The sequence below is a fragment of the Sorghum bicolor genome, chromosome 10 (genome assembly GCF_000003195.3).
Source record: "Sorghum bicolor cultivar BTx623 chromosome 10, Sorghum_bicolor_NCBIv3, whole genome shotgun sequence".
NCBI lineage: Eukaryota > Viridiplantae > Streptophyta > Magnoliopsida > Poales > Poaceae > Sorghum > Sorghum bicolor.
Genome location: NC_012879.2, coordinates 58,134,626 through 58,153,499, shown reverse-complemented (window position 1 = coordinate 58,153,499; position 18,874 = coordinate 58,134,626). Strand labels below are relative to the sequence as shown.

At 44.3% G+C, this 18,874-nt stretch overlaps 2 protein-coding genes across 2 annotated transcripts; one reads left to right on the top strand and one right to left on the bottom strand.

Annotated features, from left to right (window-relative positions):
• Window positions 7,081–9,679, top strand: LOC8063786 (polyubiquitin). The gene is made up of 2 exons (XM_002438859.2): window positions 7,081–7,329; window positions 8,257–9,679. The coding sequence occupies exons 1-2, from the start codon at window positions 7,108–7,110 to the stop codon at window positions 9,400–9,402; spliced, it is 1,368 nt and encodes a 455-aa protein (XP_002438904.2). The 5' UTR covers window positions 7,081–7,107; the 3' UTR covers window positions 9,403–9,679.
• Window positions 13,692–15,643, bottom strand: LOC8063785 (ervatamin-B). Its single transcript, XM_002437446.2, has 4 exons — window positions 14,985–15,643; window positions 14,643–14,875; window positions 14,359–14,502; window positions 13,692–14,230 (listed from the first exon to the last, which is right to left on the bottom strand). The coding sequence occupies exons 1-4, from the start codon at window positions 15,535–15,537 to the stop codon at window positions 13,967–13,969; spliced, it is 1,194 nt and encodes a 397-aa protein (XP_002437491.1). The 5' UTR covers window positions 15,538–15,643; the 3' UTR covers window positions 13,692–13,966.

Here is an 18,874-nt window from a genome sequence, read left to right as displayed (position 1 = left end):
CATAGGGCAGTAGCTGATGGAGGGCAAAGTGATACAGTCCCTGATGTTAGTGGTTGTCTCATCATACGGAAGGGTCTATTATTTGGTACCATGGATGAGTTAAAAACCTGGTTGCAAGAGTACTCCATTCTCCACCACCGTCCTTTTAGGGTCATTAATTCCTTCAAGGAAAAGAGGTACACTGTTGCTTGTGAAGAACATTTGTGTGGTTGGAGAGTATGTGCTAGAAAGACAAAGGCCGGAAAATGGAAGATTACCTCAGTGAAACAACCACATGTTTGTGCCACTGCTAAGGCAGAGGATAGCCATTTGCAGCTTAATTCTAGGTTCATTGCAAGGCAATTATGCCCCATAGTGAAGCATATGCCAACCATTACGGTGTCTGCGTTAGTTGAGACAATATTCCAACTTTATAATTACTATGTGAAGTATGGGAAAGCATGGAGGGCAAAGCAACGTGCACTTGAAATAATCTTTGGAAATTGGGAAGAAGCATATGAGCGCTTACCCGTAATGTTGAATGCAATGAGAGCTGTCAATCCATGTATGCACTTTGAGTATTTACCTAAAGAAGGTGAAACAAGGAATGAGAGCCTGATTTTTGGTAGGGCCTTTTGGGTGTTCGGGCAGAGCATCGAAGCATTTAAGCATTGCAGACCTGTTGTCTCAATTGATGGGACATTTCTTACAGGGAAATTTGAAGGCACAATGCTTATTTGTATTGGGACAGATGCAGAAGACCAGCTTGTCCCTTTGGCCTTTGCGATTGTTCGGAAGGAGGACACATATAGTTGGTGTTGGTTCCTGAGACTAGTTAGAAAACATGTCATTGGAGTGGGGCGTGACGTTTGTGTCATATCAGATAGGCATGCCGACATTATGAATGCTGTAGAAGAAGAAATGCCTGGTTATGGCCAAATACATCACCGGTGGTGCATGAGACATCTTGCTCAGAATCTTATAAGGCGTGATCACACAAAAGACAACTTCAAGTTATTTGAGGAGGTTTGCAGACAACGAGAGGTGAAGTTATTCAATGCGAAGCTGGAAGCACTTAAGTTAGCTACAAATGTTGATGGGAGACAATTTTTGAGTGACTTGATGTCGTCCAAGGAGAAGTGGACACTTGTGTATGACACCGGAGGTTGGAGATGGGGCTTCATGACTAGTAACATGGCAGAGATGTTTAATAGCCTTCTGAGAGGTTCGTGGTCTGCCTGTGACTGCTATTGCCTCATTCACCTTCTATAAGTTGAATTCTTGGTTTGTTGCGAGGAAGAAGCATGCACGATCTCTATGGACAGCAGGGAAACTTTGGCCACTTTTAGTTTCTCAAGAACTATCTTTCTCAAAAAGGAAGTCCAAGCGACAGAAGGGTACCTGTTTCGATCCAATCAATCATGGTTACGAGATTCTAGAGGGTGGTGGAACTAACATCGGTGGTGAGGACCGTGGTGCTAGAAAACATAAAGTAATAATCAATGAGAACAAATGTTCTTGTGAGAAACCGACCATATACCATAGGCCTTGCTCCCACATGATTACAGCTTGTCGTCTTAGACGTGTTGACGCTGAGATCCCTCCCCGTATGGCTGTGGAGTTCTCTTTGAGAAATCTTCTCAGCACTTGGAATCCTCAATTTGAGCCCTTTCTAGACGAGAGCCAATGGCCTGCTTATGATGGCCCGAAGTATGTGGCTGATCTTGGTTTACTATGGAAGAGTAGAGGACCTCGGCGGCGCAAGCGGTTTAGGATGGACATGGACCGAGCAATGAAAGGTAGATCAACCATGAGTAAGGTTGGCACACATTTTATAGAGCACACCCAGAAAAGTCGTTGCTCCAAATGCCATAAGCCCGGGCACAATAGGCGAAGATGTCCTGAATTACTTAGACAACAGGTAGCGTAATAGTATGTAACTATTAATAATTTGTATCGTAATAGTTCTTTGTATCATTACAAACTTGCGAATCTATCATATGTTTTGTTTAATTGATGCCTACTAATTCTATGTAATTTTAAATACTTGCAGGATGGATCGGTACACCCTACTTGATGCAAGGTTCGATGAGCATCATCGGGCTAGGAAAATCGAGAATGGCGAGGTAATCTTACAGGACACATAAAGCAACATGTACATGAGATTATATCATTGATTTTAATCTTTTAATCATGTTTAACTATGTCTTCCTTTTGATTGTGCAGGTACTGAACGTACTAAGGCCAATGACACATGAGGCCGCGACCACAATGATTTATGACGACCGGTACACGCCCCTGCTGAAGCGGGCGAACCTTGCTACCGTCGCTCGAGTATGTCGTCGTGGGACACCACCATTCAACCCGGCGGCCCTAACAGCGATGATAGACCGTTGGCGGCCAGAGACACATACCTTTCACCTACCGTGTGGAGAGATGACGGTCACTCTTGAAGATGTACAAATGATCTTTGGAGTAAGAATCCGAGGCATCCCAGTGACAGGAGACACGGAGTCAGAAGGATGGGAGAATCGGGTGAGCCAGTTCTTAGGACGTCCACTACCTGAGCTTGAGGCAGGCAAGAAGAGGCGCACAAGTGGGGTGTCTCTGAGGTGGCTGCGAGAGCAGTTTCACCAGTGCCCTGCCGATGCAGACGACGCGACCATCACCTACTACTGCAGGGCGTACGTGCTACACATGTTCGGTACAGTTCTATTCCCTGACGGCACTGGAGACACAGCGTCGTGGATGTACATCCGTGCCTTCTAAACTGGGACGACGCCGGCAACAGAAGCTGGGGATCTGCTATACTGGCCTTCCTGTATCGGCAGCTTTGCGAGGCTTGCCGACGTGCAGGAGGACAGTACTCTACAATGTCAGGATGCATCACACTACTGCAGGTATAAATGTTAACTTGTGTCACTGAGGCTTGCTGACCCTTTATGTCAATGATTAACATGGAAATTCGTAATCTTTACAGATTTGGATGTGGGAGAGATTTCCAGTTGGGAGACCACACAAGATCCAGCAGCTACGGGCTTGGTTTCCTCAGGGAGACCCAATTGTCGCTCCAACCGTGGCACACATCTACGAGGGAGCCCATGGAACTTACCATGTGTCACACCACGCGTACATCAGTTTCACAAACGAGCTGGACACCCTACTACCTCACCATGTAAGTTTTGCAAATCTGTAACAACCTTGTTCCTATGTTGGCATGTGTGAACCAAAATTGATGACTACAGGTTGAATGGCGCCCATATACTCGCCCTCAGATTACAGCCCTCAATTTGAGCACATTATGCACAGTGGACCAGGACCTGTGGACGATGAGGTGTCCTTTAATTTGTTTCTATGCAGTGGAGTATCATCTCCCTCATCGTGTCGCACGTCAGTTTGGTAGGCTGCAGCCTTGTCCACCAGAGGATTTCTCCACTTCTTGGCAACTGCATAAGTAAGTAATTTGCTCTAGTACCACGTTCAATTATAATGAATGCACTGCTGTAGCGGAAATTGATATTACTTCACGTTGCTAAAAACTTGCAGGTACAGCCGACAAAAGAAGAAAAAGATCACCGATTGGCAGCTGGAGCACCATCGCTACATCGATGAGTGGAACTTGAAGGAGCAGAACAACATGCGCATCTTCGTTGTCCATCGTGACAACGCTTTCCGGGAGTACCTTGCATGGCTTGCTGAACGAACAAGGCTTCAATTGAGGCCGGCTTGGTCGGAACAAGACATTGCTGACATTGCGAGTGACGAAGAAGGTGACAACCCATATGACATAGGTACCAGAGGTGGCCGACAGGTTGAGATCGCGCCGGCGTTAGCAAGAGCGGTGAGTGTTTTGTATTTGTAACCAATTCAGTTTCTTTACGTCCATACTTGAGGGGGTGTCTAAACAATAATTATTAAACAGGGCACTGAGATCATGAGGACAGTGGCGGAGCAAGGAAGGACACTTATGATTCCGGTGGGAGATCCCGACGAAGCCAATTTGCTACGCCAACACATTCAGGTAGTCGCCAAATCTAAGTTAACATGGTAGCGTGCCAAATCTAATGTTTCCCCAAATTGCAGCGTGCCATGACGCGCCTACGCAAGGTTGCTGCACGGCTCGGTTGTAGACGTGAACCCGATGTCGTAGTCCCACACTAGGTTGGAGCCGGTACCAGCCAAGGAGCAGGAGCTGCATCTTCCCACGGCCCAACTTTGCATGAAGCTGGAGGTTCGTCTTCCCATAGAGCAGGAGGTTCATCTTCGCATGGAGCGGGAGCTGCAGGTACGGAAGATGAGGACGACTACTATGATGAGATGGGCATGTCGCAGCTCGACGATGCACCCCAAGCGACTCAGGAAGGTGAACGCCCACATAGGACTATCCGGCCGGTGGACAGGTACACTCCTGGTACCTATGCACTTGGGCGAGGGAAGCAGCGTACATATCACCGCCGTGAGCGTTAAGTGATGAAGTGAACAACTGTTGCAACTTCCCAATATGGTGTATGGACTTCTAAATATTATGTATGGACTTCTAAATACTTATTGTGTATGGAATTGTAAGGACTTGTGTGTATGGACTTCTAAATTCTAAATATTATGGTGTTAGTAACGACTATGGCATGTATTGTTTTCATATGTTGCATTTTGTCTTCAAAGTGGATGTTCGCAATCTGGTGAAAAGCCTTCGTGCAAAAACCAGTCCAAGTGTTTTAAAATCAACATTTACATGACCTCGGCGTTTAATCTTTTAACGCCGAAACCTGGTCTTTCCTGGAACTAAGGGTTCCGAAGCGCCGATGTGAGAAAGCTCGGCGTTTAGTCCTTTGACGCCGACCCCGGGTTCTCCCTGGAATCGAAAGTCCCGAAGCGCCGAGGTTTTGTACTTCGGCGTTTATTGACTTCACGCCGAGCCCTGGTACTCCCTGGGTTGGATGAAGTCGAAACGCCGAAGTGCCTAGCTTCGGCGTCAAATGACTTAACGCCGAGATTCTGCCCATATGTTTTTTTCTACAAATATCTTTTACAGTGCAAAACGAAATATTTATTAAGACACCATAGTTAGTGTTACGAGTGTAACACTTGCCCTTAAACTGTGTTGCACAGGAAACTTCTACTGATCAATTTTACTTCACAAATTTCAAATAAATTGGTACTCACTGAAACCATGTCACTAGGTAGTCCAAAAGTGCAACTTAAAACTCTAGTCACAATACAATTCGTGTACACATGACGCGTACATTAGTAACTGACAAATTGAGGGAATGGATGACAACAAAGCATTACATTCACGGTGGTGAAACATAACCAGAAAGAAGATCCTCGTCCGATGACGACGCATCCTCCCTACAAGGAGACGGGTTAATCACTGGGACCGTTTTTTGCGCCCCATACGCCGCCTCCATCGCATCTGCTACTTGCGAATCAAGCTCGTCGTCCATCTCCCCCCAATCCAATACATTTGTTGCCTTTTTTTGATAGTACTCCGCCTTAGCTTTGGCCGCTGCTTGGGAAAAGAGCTCATCGTCTACTTCATCTAGCATGTGATGTTGATTGACAAAATCTCCAGGACCCAAAGAGACACCGTGGGGAACATCATCCACAACTTGCTCCACAACAACGGGATCACCAGCAGGACCCGAAGCAAGTTGCTGGGACAACAAGGACCGACCCTCATCCAACTTTCGTTTCCCTCGTCTAGCGTCTGCCAATTGAGCAGCGTGCTGACTTGTGTCCATGTCACCTACACAAGTGTGGTACTATTTAGTGAAAAAATACTACCAATGATCAATACTCTAATTATACTAATAGGTCAATTCGAATCACACCTTCAGAGGTAGGAGGAAACTTCTCTGGGTTTCGTAGACGGCTTTCACAAATCAAATTAGCCAGCGAACGAGCCTAGAATTGCGGGTCATAATATAATGATCCAGCCAATTATCTTTAACCTTTAGCCTAGCCTCCACCTCGTCTTGCTCCCAATATTGCTCCTAATCACATTTCCGAGTACTCTGCAAAAAGATAAAAAAACTATGGTTCTTGCAACAACATGATACAAATATTTGGTTGTACAAATGGTGAGAATGTCACTTACAATATCACGGTCAACCGTATGACCACAATACAGTCCTACACCAAGCTCCGAGGGAACAAGGCCATATTTTGCCAGCACACCACAAGGGCAGTTCCTTTTTACACGACGACATTGTGGTGCTTCTAGGCATTCTTTTTTTGGCATCTAAATAAATGTGAATTTCAATTACCACACAACAAACACTAATCCACCAATACATAACGAAAACAATAAACGAAACACTATTAATATCCACAACAAACATACATTTGGGTCATAATCATTTCATACAAACATTCCAAACATGGCATCAAGAAAACCATCAATGACAAGTTCCATGAACAAACAACACATGCAACCAAATCCAAACAGATAGAATGAAAGAGGGAAAGGAGGAGCACCTTGGCAAGTCGTCCTAGCCCTCGATCTGGCCTCCCTACAGCTGCATTTAGGATTTAGGGTTCGTGGGCGAAGGGGGAGAGAGAGAAACCTGATGAAATAATGGATGAAGGAGGAAGAAGGGAGCCGTGGCTGGTATTTAGGGGGGCCATAGCTCGGCGTTGAGTCGACCAGCGCCGAACTGTTGGACTAGGCGCTAATGGATTCAGCGCCGAGCTCGTGGGCCGTGCTAGTCCGTGGGCCGTGACCCTAAACCTCGGCGTCAAATCACTAAGCGCCGAAATGTGCGGCTCGGCGTCGCTTCACTTATCGCCGACATGTGGGCCATGCTGCATGGCGACCAGAGTCGTCGCTGACGTGGCACATGTTCGGCGTCAACTGACAGGGCGCCTAAGTGCCTAAGTTCGGCGTCATGTCCTAACACGCCGAAAAATGGTCTATTCCTAGAAAATGTTTCGCGAGGGGTCTATTAGTACAAAAAGTTACAAAAAAGGTTCAAAATGCAGAAATTTCACCTAGCGGGACCGGGACGGGTCATCTCGCCGTCTACTACTACCATTTAACGGCCACCAACCCCCGGAAGCAAACGGCGTGACCAACTTTTTTTTCCGGAAAAATTATGCGGTGGGGACGAACTCCACGACGACACCGCGATGCAATGCAACCGCCTTTCGCCGCGGGGCCCACCTGCCTCACGGGACCCTTCCGTCTGTGCCTGGGTATGGCCTTCTCCGCCCCCTCCCTCCCTCCCCGTCTATATAAACCGGCACCCTCCCCTCGCAAGTCCCCAATCTCCAATCTCCCAATCCAATCCCGTCGAAAGAATTCTCCTGCGAGCGAAAGCAAAGGAGCCTGCCTCTCCCGATCCTCTCAAGGTACGCGCGCGAGTTCACGACCCGTCTCGTATGATTTCCCTGTTCGTGTTTGTCGGTTCGTCGCGGATCTATTTCATTATTATTAGGTCTTGTTTGGTCGCGAGAGCGACGACTTTGACTTATCGCATCCTGCAATCTGTAGTCGATTTCGGTTTGATCCGCGGGTAGAGGTGTGGATCCGCGGGCTGTAATGAGATTATTTGCTCTCGATCCGTGCTCACGCGATTTTACATGTTGTTGTTTGGGATTATTTGCTCTCGATCCGTGCTGGCGCGATTTTACATGTTGTTTGGTTCGCTTGCCTGCTAGGTTGGGCACTTGTGCTGATGTTGGCATGCCCGTCATCGCCAGGCCGGCGCGGCCGGACCTGCGTTTTATGGTTGTAATAGCGTTACTGTTATGTGATGATTTGGTTTAGAATTGTTGGTTCGCTTCGTCTAGTTAGATTATTCTGTCCAGAGGGAAACTTGATTGCTACTATTTGTTCTTTAGATATATAATTTCATCTCAATTGATTTATGTGCATGATATATGACTCCTGCTCTTATGCCTTTGCCTTATGGTGATTACTGATTGTCATCAGGGATGCTATATCATGGCTAAAGTAGATACTGCTGCATAATTGCTAATTGCATCCTGAATATGTTACTCGTGTAGTGTCGAACCCAATCAGTCCATCTATCATTTGTTGCCAAATCAGTTTGTACCTGGTAGTTCAAGCATTATAAATGCTAATGGTTCTGCTGCTGCTTATTATTATGATAAGCTTCACATTTAGTTGTCTACAGTGTATGATGCTGAGCAGCTAATATTCATGGGATATATTTTTCTGTTCAGATTTGGCCAGTTTCCTTGTAGCATTTTTTTTGTATGCTCTAGTTATGAATTTTGTTGGCTTACCCTGCTTTTGCTTGTTGACGTTTGCAGATGCAGATCTTTGTTAAGACCCTCACCGGCAAGACCATCACCCTCGAGGTTGAGTCCTCGGACACCATTGACAACGTCAAGGCTAAGATCCAGGACAAGGAAGGCATTCCTCCGGACCAGCAGAGGCTCATCTTTGCTGGCAAGCAGCTTGAGGACGGCCGCACCCTTGCTGACTACAACATCCAGAAGGAGTCCACCCTCCATCTGGTGCTCCGGCTCAGGGGAGGCATGCAGATCTTCGTCAAGACCCTCACTGGCAAGACCATCACGCTTGAGGTCGAGTCTTCTGACACGATCGACAATGTGAAGGCCAAGATCCAGGACAAGGAGGGCATCCCCCCGGACCAGCAGCGTCTCATCTTCGCAGGCAAGCAGCTCGAGGATGGCCGTACCCTTGCTGACTACAACATCCAGAAGGAGTCGACACTCCACCTTGTGCTCAGGCTCAGGGGTGGTATGCAGATCTTCGTCAAGACCCTCACTGGCAAGACCATCACGCTTGAGGTCGAGTCCTCAGACACCATTGATAATGTCAAGGCCAAGATTCAGGACAAGGAGGGCATCCCTCCGGACCAGCAGCGTCTTATCTTTGCTGGGAAGCAGCTCGAGGATGGTCGCACCCTTGCTGACTACAACATCCAGAAGGAATCCACCCTTCACCTTGTGCTCAGGCTCAGGGGTGGTATGCAGATCTTTGTGAAGACCCTCACTGGCAAGACTATCACTTTGGAGGTTGAATCCTCGGATACCATTGACAATGTGAAGGCCAAGATTCAGGACAAGGAGGGCATCCCCCCGGACCAGCAGCGCCTCATTTTCGCTGGCAAGCAGCTTGAGGATGGTCGTACCCTTGCTGATTACAACATCCAGAAGGAGTCAACCCTTCACCTGGTGCTCCGCCTGCGTGGTGGTATGCAGATCTTCGTCAAGACCCTCACCGGCAAGACCATCACCCTGGAGGTGGAGTCTTCTGATACCATTGACAATGTGAAGGCGAAGATCCAGGATAAGGAGGGCATCCCCCCAGACCAGCAGCGTCTGATCTTTGCTGGCAAGCAGCTGGAGGATGGCCGCACTTTGGCAGACTACAACATCCAGAAGGAGTCCACCCTCCACCTGGTGCTCCGCCTCCGTGGTGGCCAGTAAGTTCTGCTGGGCTGTGTTGTCCCTGGGTTCACAAGTGTGGTGCTGGTGCCTTGTGGGTCTCCTGAGATTAGGAGACCGTCTGTCATCGTGTTCTGTGGTTTGAGTCCTGGTCGAGTCTTGGCTCTTGTTTGCCTGTCTGATGCAGAGCCCATGTTGAGTCCGATGTTGTCTGGTTATTTGTGAACACTTGCTGCTGTGCAGCAGTTTGGTCGAACTATGGAATGAAGAATAAGTGAACCCTGAAGTTGTGGCTATGTTTGTTCATGGTTTCTGGCTATATCTTTGTTATTTGCTATGCTCATGCTTGTGAAGTGGATGTATCTTTGTGGCTATCTGATCTTTTGTTGGCGTGTTGCTTCAGTAATTCCGCTTGTGTTATGATGCTCAGTTTAAGCCAGGAGATAGGATATTATGCAATTATGCTACTGAAACCTCGGTAAGCTGGGTGCTCTGGATTTAGATTGATTGATATTGATATATATACAATATGAGGTCAATGTATAGGTGTCTACATGAATTATCATATCAGTTTGCTTTTCAAGATGTCATTAAACCTGTCAGAGGTCGCATATGTAGCGAGCCACTAATCTTTTGTTGATACACAATATGTGCCTACTTGGTTAGTAATTTTAAGTTGTATTTAGATTAGAGGTTGAATTGAGAAAGAAAAGAAACTTTGGACATGACTAGTTATATTTGGAACGAGTATCACACGACTTTACCTCTTCAATTGTCAGCATCTCAGATTATTTGAAAGGATAATTCTTGTTTTTCTGGACACAAGTAATAGGTTGCAGGTATGATGAATCCATTGCTTGATTCTGGATCAATGTTACGCCTAGAATTGCTGCCCCAGATACTTTACGTGCATCAATTTCTGTAGCCAATTTGCAATTTGTAGATGCAACGTTGTTTGCTTTACGTGCACCAATTTCTTCTGTAGCCAATTTGCGATCTATAGAAACAAAACTGTCTGCAATTCCTATCGCGGCTTCAGGTTACAAAAAAAAGGTTTGAAAGATGATAGCAAGAATGAACTCTGATATAGTGATGATATTCTCATTTTGACTATCTGTTAGCGAAGCGGGTTGCAATTTTTCAGTCTTCTTTTCATCCTATGTCGTAGAACTGGATAGGATTGCATGCTTAAGCAGTGCAATTGCATTAGGCATCATTTTCAGCCATGCAATGCACCCAAGGGGGCCCGTGGCCGCCGCCGCCGTTGCGGGGCTTCCTGCATCTAGACCTGTGAGGCTGTGACCCACACCTTGGCTCGGCCAGTCGGCTCCCGCAAATCTTCCGGTCCGAACGTTCGGACCGGAGTCTCCGTCCGATGGTTTCCCGCGCGATGACTTCACGCGTGAGCACGTCACAGGTACGTACGTTTCTTTTTTATTTCTTTCTTTTTTATTTTTTCTTTCTTTTTCTTTTCTTTCTTTTTATGTTTCTTTTCTTTTTCCCTCCCGATCTCGTTGCTGTTAGTTTTCTTGTCTTTTTTTTGTTTCTTTTTTCTTTTTCTTTTTCTTGCTATATTTTTTTTAATTTCTTTTCTTTTTTCTTTCTTTTTTTTATTTTATATTCCGTTTGGTTCTTTTTTATCTTTTCTGTGCTTTATTTTTATTTTCCTTTTTTGTTTTATATTATTCTTTGTTTTGTATCTTTATTTTTTTATCTTATTCTTATTATTTTTCTTTGATGTTTACGTGCTGATGTTCTATTTTTTTTATTTTTTCTTTTGATTTTGTTTTTCCTTTTATTTTTTAATTATGTTTTCTTTTATTCATGTTTTATTTCTTAATCTTTCTTTGTTTATTTTCTTTAATTTCTTTTTTTTCATTTTATATTCCATTTGATTCTTTTTCTATCTTTTTTGTGCTTTATTTTTATTTTCATTTTTTTATATTATCCTTTGTTTTGTATATTTTATCTTTTTTCTTATTGTTATTATTTTCTTTGATGTTCACGTGCTGATGTTCTATTTTTATTTTTTTCTTTTTAATTTTGTTTTTTCTTTTAATTTTTAATTATGTTTTCTTTTATTCATGTTTTATTTCTTAATCTCTCTTTGTTATTAATCTTTTTTTGCATCATATGCGATGTTCTATAATACATTAAGTGTTGTTTTATGATTAAATCAGCGATGTTTACTTACTATACATACAATATTCTATAATGTGTTGAGTGATGTTCTATTGTGAATTTAGTGATGTTCGCTTAGTACACGTGTGGTGTTCTATGATATATCTAGTGATGTTCACGTAATATATATACAATGTTCCATAATGTATTAAATAGTGTTCTATAGTGTATTTAGTGATGTTCAGTTTAGTACACATGTGATGTTTTATAGTTTATTTTTAGGATGTTTTAAAACTATCCATATGATGTTCTTTTAAAATTTTCTCTATTACGTGTTTTTTTCCTTATGCTTTGCTCTAGATTTTATTTTTTTGTTTACATGATGTATTTATTTATTTATTTATTTTAAATATTATAATATCATTTTCATGAATCTAAACTAGAACACTATTTTTTAATAAACTGAGAACATTTTTCTTACAAAGATGGAACATTTATTTTATGAACCTAGAACATTATCTATCATAAATAAAAATGTTATATCTTTATAAGATAAATGTTTATTAATAAAATTTTATTTAAATATATCCATGTGAGATCTTGTTTTGAAGGATTTATTATAAGAAACACTATAGTGTAATCGGATTTTGATTTAGATATTTAGTTTAGGAGCTATGACTTTTTAAATTTTGTTGATGAAAGTGGAGAATATATGGATGAGGTGGGCCCTGTAGGATGGACAGCCACTGTCAACCGCTAGCTGTGCTACACTGCTACTCTGATGCTATAGAATAGACAGACTTTATTCTAGTTTGTGCATGCATGTCTTATCTATGCTAATTTTTTGTGCATCTATGCTAATTAATTTCCGGAACCAAGTATGTGCAATGTTGTTCATGGGCCATGGCAACGAAACATGATGTTCTTTAATTTTTTTCTATTACATGTTTCTTATATTTTTTTTCTTATGATCTGCTGAAGATTTTTCATTATTATTTGGTTTATGTTATGTACTTATTTATATATATGATATATATGTAATATTATATGATGTTTTTTGTGATGTTCTCATAATATACATGTTATGTTCTCGTAGTATATATGCGATGTTCGATGATGTATTTAGTGGTGTTCTTTTAATATATATGTCATGTTCTGTGATATCTTTTATGTTCACATAGAATACATATATGTTTACGATGTTCACGTAATATATATGTGATGTTCTCGTGTTATATATGTGACATTTTATGATGTTTTTGTGATGTTCGCACAATATACATGTGATGTTCTATGATGTATTTAATGATGTTCGCTTAATATATATGCGATGTTCTATAACATATTCAGCGTTGTTCCATTGCGTATTTAGTGATAATTACTTAATAAACATGTGATATTCTATTGTATATTAGTATTTTAAGATATTTGAAGAGTATTCAGATGATATTCTTTTATTTTTTTATCTATTATGTTTTCTCCTTATGCATTACTCTAGATTTTATTTGTTTTTATTTATACTATGTATGTATTTGTTTATTATTTATTATTTTATGTACATTATAATATAATACCAATATGGTTCTTAGAATGTTTTCTTATGAAGACGGAATATTGTTTTTAAACCTAAAACATCATCTAAGCTCAATACAAAAATATTCTATTTTTATATAATAAATATTTGTTATTTAAAATTTTATCTAAATATATTCATGTGGGATCTTGTTTTGAAGGATTTATTATAAAAAATCTAATGGTGTAATCGGAATTTAATTTGGATATTTTGTTTAGAAGTTATGACTTTTTTTGTTAAAAACTATTTTGTGCATGGTGTGACGTGGATATGCTGCTGCACTATTTCATTGTACCAGCAGTACATGGGAAAGCTATGAGCCACGAGCGCGGGCTACAGAAAAGTACAACAAATATCCAATCTTGAAACAGTGTGAAGAAACAGTCCGAAAAAATATACTTTGTACGCGCCAGCTCCATACGTGCGCAGACTTTTGGGCGGGAATCTGCCGGACGAGTGATTCGGTCCGAACGGCTGGACCGTAGGGCCCCCCGTCGGCTCCCTTGTATGGCCCGCCAAGGTGACATTTTCCTTGGGCCATGTGGCCTTGCTCCTTATTGGGCTGGTCTCGATTGACACGGTATCCACAAGACCACGACGATGAAAAGCAGCCCACGAGAAAAAAAAAACGAACAAATAAGCACAAACAAACATCTTTATCATTATTTATTTATTCATTTGTAATTAACTTCATTACATTACGACTCAAGAAAGATAGGTACGCAATAACATACTACTTATTATTAGTTAACTTACCACACCAACACTATACAAGTTGCACAAGATCCTCGAGCATCACACAAACTCAGCGCAACGCTAGTAATAAAAACCAAGCAACGACTTCAGTTGTTCCTTATTCTATATAAGAGTGATCGAAGCAACTGTAGTCGAGTCCGCTGCCTGCTCTGCCGGCTAAGCAAGGACCATCTTGAGCACATCCATGGCGGTGGCGGCGGGGCCGTAGGTGTCCTTCACCGGGTACGACGCGTCCATGGCGATGCCACACTTTCCCACGGGCAAAAACACGTTGCGCCTGATGCGGATGTAGCCGGCCTCGCCCCAGCTGTCGCTCCACGAGTTCTTCACGATCCAGTAGGCCTTGCCGTTCTCGCTGCCGTAGCCCACCACCGTGACGCCGTGGTCCAGGTTCGTCCCGCACGGCCCGTTGAAGATGCCCTGCATCATATCCACCCGGAACGGAACGGAACGGAGTAGGGGGGTTCATCAGATGAGCCAAGATCAGACGACGATCGATCGACGATCGTCAGGTTTAATTAGGAGGTTTGGGCAGTGTGCGTGCTTACCGAGCTGTAGTGTTGGAACGCACGTCCGCCGGCGTCGATGGCGACGCTGACGGGCTGGATCGCCACCGCCTCCTGCAGCGCCGTCTCGTTGTTGCTCGCCACCTCCACGAACCCATCTATGGCGGCGACCTTTTCATCGTTCGCCTGCATGCATCCAACAATTATATATTCATACAACGTACCTCTCGATCTCCATTATTGTTAGTACTGAGATTAATGAAGCAAGCTGCAGCTTCACTTTTGATGAATGATGATGGCGACAGTACACAGTACACAGTGCCGACCTTGTTGGCATCACAGGTGCCGTCAGTTGCGATGAAGGGGTAGTCGGCTTCGCTGTCGATCCCGCCGTTGTCGATGACGAACTGGAAGGCGTTCTCCATCTGCCCGCCGTTGCAGCCGCTGTCCTGGGTGTCGCAGTCGATGATCTCCTGCTCCGACAGCGACACGAGGTTGCCCGTCACGATCGCGTTGATCCCCTCGATGGCCGCCACCGCCGAGAACGCCCAGCACCCACCTGCAACACATCCACACGTCCCACGGCCCAGAGACCATCAGATAAATAGATGCGAATTCTCGCCGGAGAAGAATATGCACGCATGGTGCCGATGGAGTAGGCTACGGACCGCATTGTTCTTGGTTCTTCACGTCGGTGACGGCGCCAAGCTGGCGCCAGTCGATGGCGTCGGGGAGGTCGCCGCAGCGGGGGCGGGGACGGGGACGACGGTGGTGAGAGCGGGTGCCGCCGCTCCCGACCCTGCTGGCTGCCGCGCGCGCGCTCGGGCCGCCGCGGTGGCGGGCGCGGAAGCCGAGGGCGCGGCCGCGGTACTCCTCGAGGGTGAGGTCGGCGAAGGGGGTGAGGCCGAGGCGGAAGGTGTGCAGCCCGGCGTCCGCCTCCGCGTTGTGCGCGTCGATGTACCGCAGGTTGTCGCGGAACACCTCAAGCCGCAGCCGGTCCTCGTCGCCGGCCATGTCGCAGTTGCCGCGCGGCCGGCCGTGCTTGGACTTCCACGCCTCGTACATACGCCGCACCTCCTCGTCCGCCCGCTCCGCCGGCGCCGGAACGATGGTGGTGGTGTAGGAGTGGCGGGCCACCGCCGTGGTGGCCAGTGCCAGTAGTGCCACGACCAGCGCAAGCGCCAGCGCCATGGCCGGCACAGCGGAGCGCGGTGGACGCATGGCGATCGATGGACTGAGATATCGAGCTCGGCGACGGCGAGAGATCGATGGATGGGAATTGAGAAGACTATCTGTTACTGTGAACTGCTGTGTGTGTCTTCTGCAAACGAGCAAGCTGCCATTTTATAGCCACGCGAGGCAACAGAACGAAGAACGAACGAACTGGGCCACCCGGGCCCACCATTTTTTATAGCCTCCACGCCTCTTCACGACGCCTGTCCTAAACAGAGGGCTGCAGGCCGCCATGCATGCACGGCCAAGATGTGACATATAGTTTCAAAAAAAGAAAAAGATGTGACATATCTAGCTACCTTGAGATAAACTACTAGGGTAACTACGTAGCAGCCTTAACAGTGAATTATGGACTTGATAAATCATAAAAAGTATAAGCTGGACTGAATGGCACTAGCTAGGTAGATTGCAATTCTTTTGTGGGATTATGCCATCGTGATGAAAAGCTAGATGGGAAAGCTATATCAAGTATCAAGATTCCAAGAGCAAATTCAGTCCAGTGGATGTATGTAAAGACTTTTAAAAAATTAAAAAGTAGTTTTGACGTGGGTGTAATAAAAAAACACACACAATCTAGTGAATATATTAGTTACTAGATTGCGACCCATGTGTCTAGAAGAAAAACGCTATTGGCCACCCTCACCAACTGTTGCAACTCCAAGTATATGATTTCTGGAGAATAAACCAAGTACGGAGCATCAGATAATCGAGAATAAAACCTGAAAAAGAAACCTCCCTTGAAATACTAAAAGAATTCCCGGTAAACCAAAGTGCCCAACAGGCCAAACACATAGCGGCCGGCCCTCCCCCTAACAGTATTACCAGTTTTAATTCTTTACTAAAGTTTCCTAACTAATTCCCAAATATAGATCCAAAGCTTCCTGAAATACATGCCATATATGGGAACAAGCAAAAAGGCAGTTAAAAAACAAGTGTTTAATTGTCTCCATCTTAATCATCACAAAAAAAAAGTTTTACTGTTCCATGCATTCTAAATTGTAAGACATTCAGTTTTTTTTCTAGATACATAGCTTTTACTACACATCTAGACATAATTTGTATCTAGGTGTGTGTAGCAAAAACTATATAAGCCAGAAAGTCTTATAGTTTAAAACTGAATGAGTACTTTACTATTTTCGCTTAGCAAGATTATATTTTCAAAGCACTACTCAACAAGATTATATTTTTTTTCTGAGTTAGGAAAATTTTGATTTGGGATGAAACTGAAATAACTTGTGTTTTGAAATGGAGAGATAAAGTCTTAAGATTTGAGCAGCCAAAATCTAATTTTGCCCATCCGCAACTTCAGTGATCTGCATAAGAAACCCACATCATCGTCCAAGATGCATTATTATGAGGGGTGTGTGGCATATAATTTGCCACCATATATGGCCCATCGTCAGCGACTCAAGTGGCCCCATATGATATGCCACTCGGATCCCTTTTTAGTACAGATGAGTCTTAGTCTACATAAACAAATACAGTAGGTGTCTAGGTGATACTTCATAGATATATGATTATCCCATTGCCGATACCACTGCAAGCAGGTGGATTAGGGAGCTTGAGTCAGATTATCCCCTGTTCGGCATCCCATTGTTTGAACCTAGCACTTCCTGACTGGACTGCAATCACTACCAGTCATCAGTTAAAAAAGATGTAGTACTATCGCCATCAACATGCTTATCCTAGTATCCTATCATGTATAGGGCCGGTAAATAAAGGCCTCTAATGTTGGGTGCTTTGGTACTCGGATTTGGACGATCCCTCTATCGATCGACATGGCTACCGTGGGTAGGATTACTAGTTTACTACACAGCAGCCGCTTAGCCAGTCTAAGTGAGTTTCATCTAAATTTCATTCATATTAGATAGACTGTCACATAGATATTTTGGATGACATAGTAGTGTATTTAAGAAGAGAGAAGAAATAAGTATGTCACGATTACCAACTCTCTATAAATCTTGAAATTAAATATCTATTAAGCTATAGAATGAAACTCTCCATTGAGAACAGGTGTTTCATCCAAATTTCATTTTATTTTATATGACATAGCAATCTTACAAACAACACTATGAAACTCTCCATTGAGACTGGTGTTAGCCATCACTAATACTCAAGGAGAGGCACACTATTTACTCCAAGTTGAGCATCCTTTTGGCGCCATTATTCTAAACGGCACCACCACTATACTGTCTACTGCATGCCAAACGATATCCTGATTGGCACCGTCGTGCACTCTCACCACTCGATTATACGCTCAGGCGTGCAACTGCCTACGTCCAATACCTTGTGCGCGCCGGCCGGAGCCGGACGGTGAGACCGCTTGTACTTGCGGCGGCGCCGGGCTCCGACTCCGACTGTGGAGTGCGTCCCATGCACGGCGACGCTTTGTTGGGCAACGCCTTTCTACGAGCTCTCTCTAGCTAGCTTTATTTATTTCCCTTTTGCGCAACAAGAGCTAGCTATCTCTTCTTCATATGCAGAAACGTGCGGTAATTAAAGCATCTTGTCGACTGATGAATAGGAGACGACGGACGAAGGCACGAGGAGGCCATCAATGGCGGGCGTTCCGGGCAGCAAACAGGGTGCTTTTCCTTGCCCATCTGATCCTGTCTCACATTTGGGCACGCAGCTCTTGACGTTTGCGTCGTGGCTCGACGCCGATTCCACGAAAAATTAAACCGGATGCTTCACGTCCGCCAGCACGTGGTGATAGAGTGATATTTTTTTTAAAAAAATTTAACTAGTACTCCATCTAGAATTTACAAGCGCACGACAATTTTTAATGGAGACTAAGGACTATTAATTCCTCGTTAACCTATTTAGACTTGTTCGAGTGAAGATTCAGCAGTTTTAATTTTTAATGACTTGACAAGTCAATTGTAAAATAGAGAGAGTTTTATCATAATTACTGATATAAAATTAAATTGACGTGACAATTTTTATAACACCACCGCATGAAATCCACGACCCTATTTAAATCCAGCTACTAAAGTTAGCTAGCTAAAATTTCAAAACTAAATGTTTTCCTAGCTATATATACATGGCCAACCGAGCTGCACGACATGACACTATATGACACGGTGCCCTAGCCGTGCTGTGTCTGCTGTGCCAAGGTTGCGGCCCAAGCACGACACTACCGAGGCTTTAGCCATGCAATGCCATGCTTCTAGGCACAGCGGCCCATAGTGCTTGTGCCAGCCATAGCCCACCGTGCACCATCTTTGCGCCAAGCAGCCACACGCCCCGTGACGTTGCCAACAAGTGCCCATCAGCACGTGTCGTCGTTGTGCGCCCGTGATGCCGCCATGCCACACAACCCTCG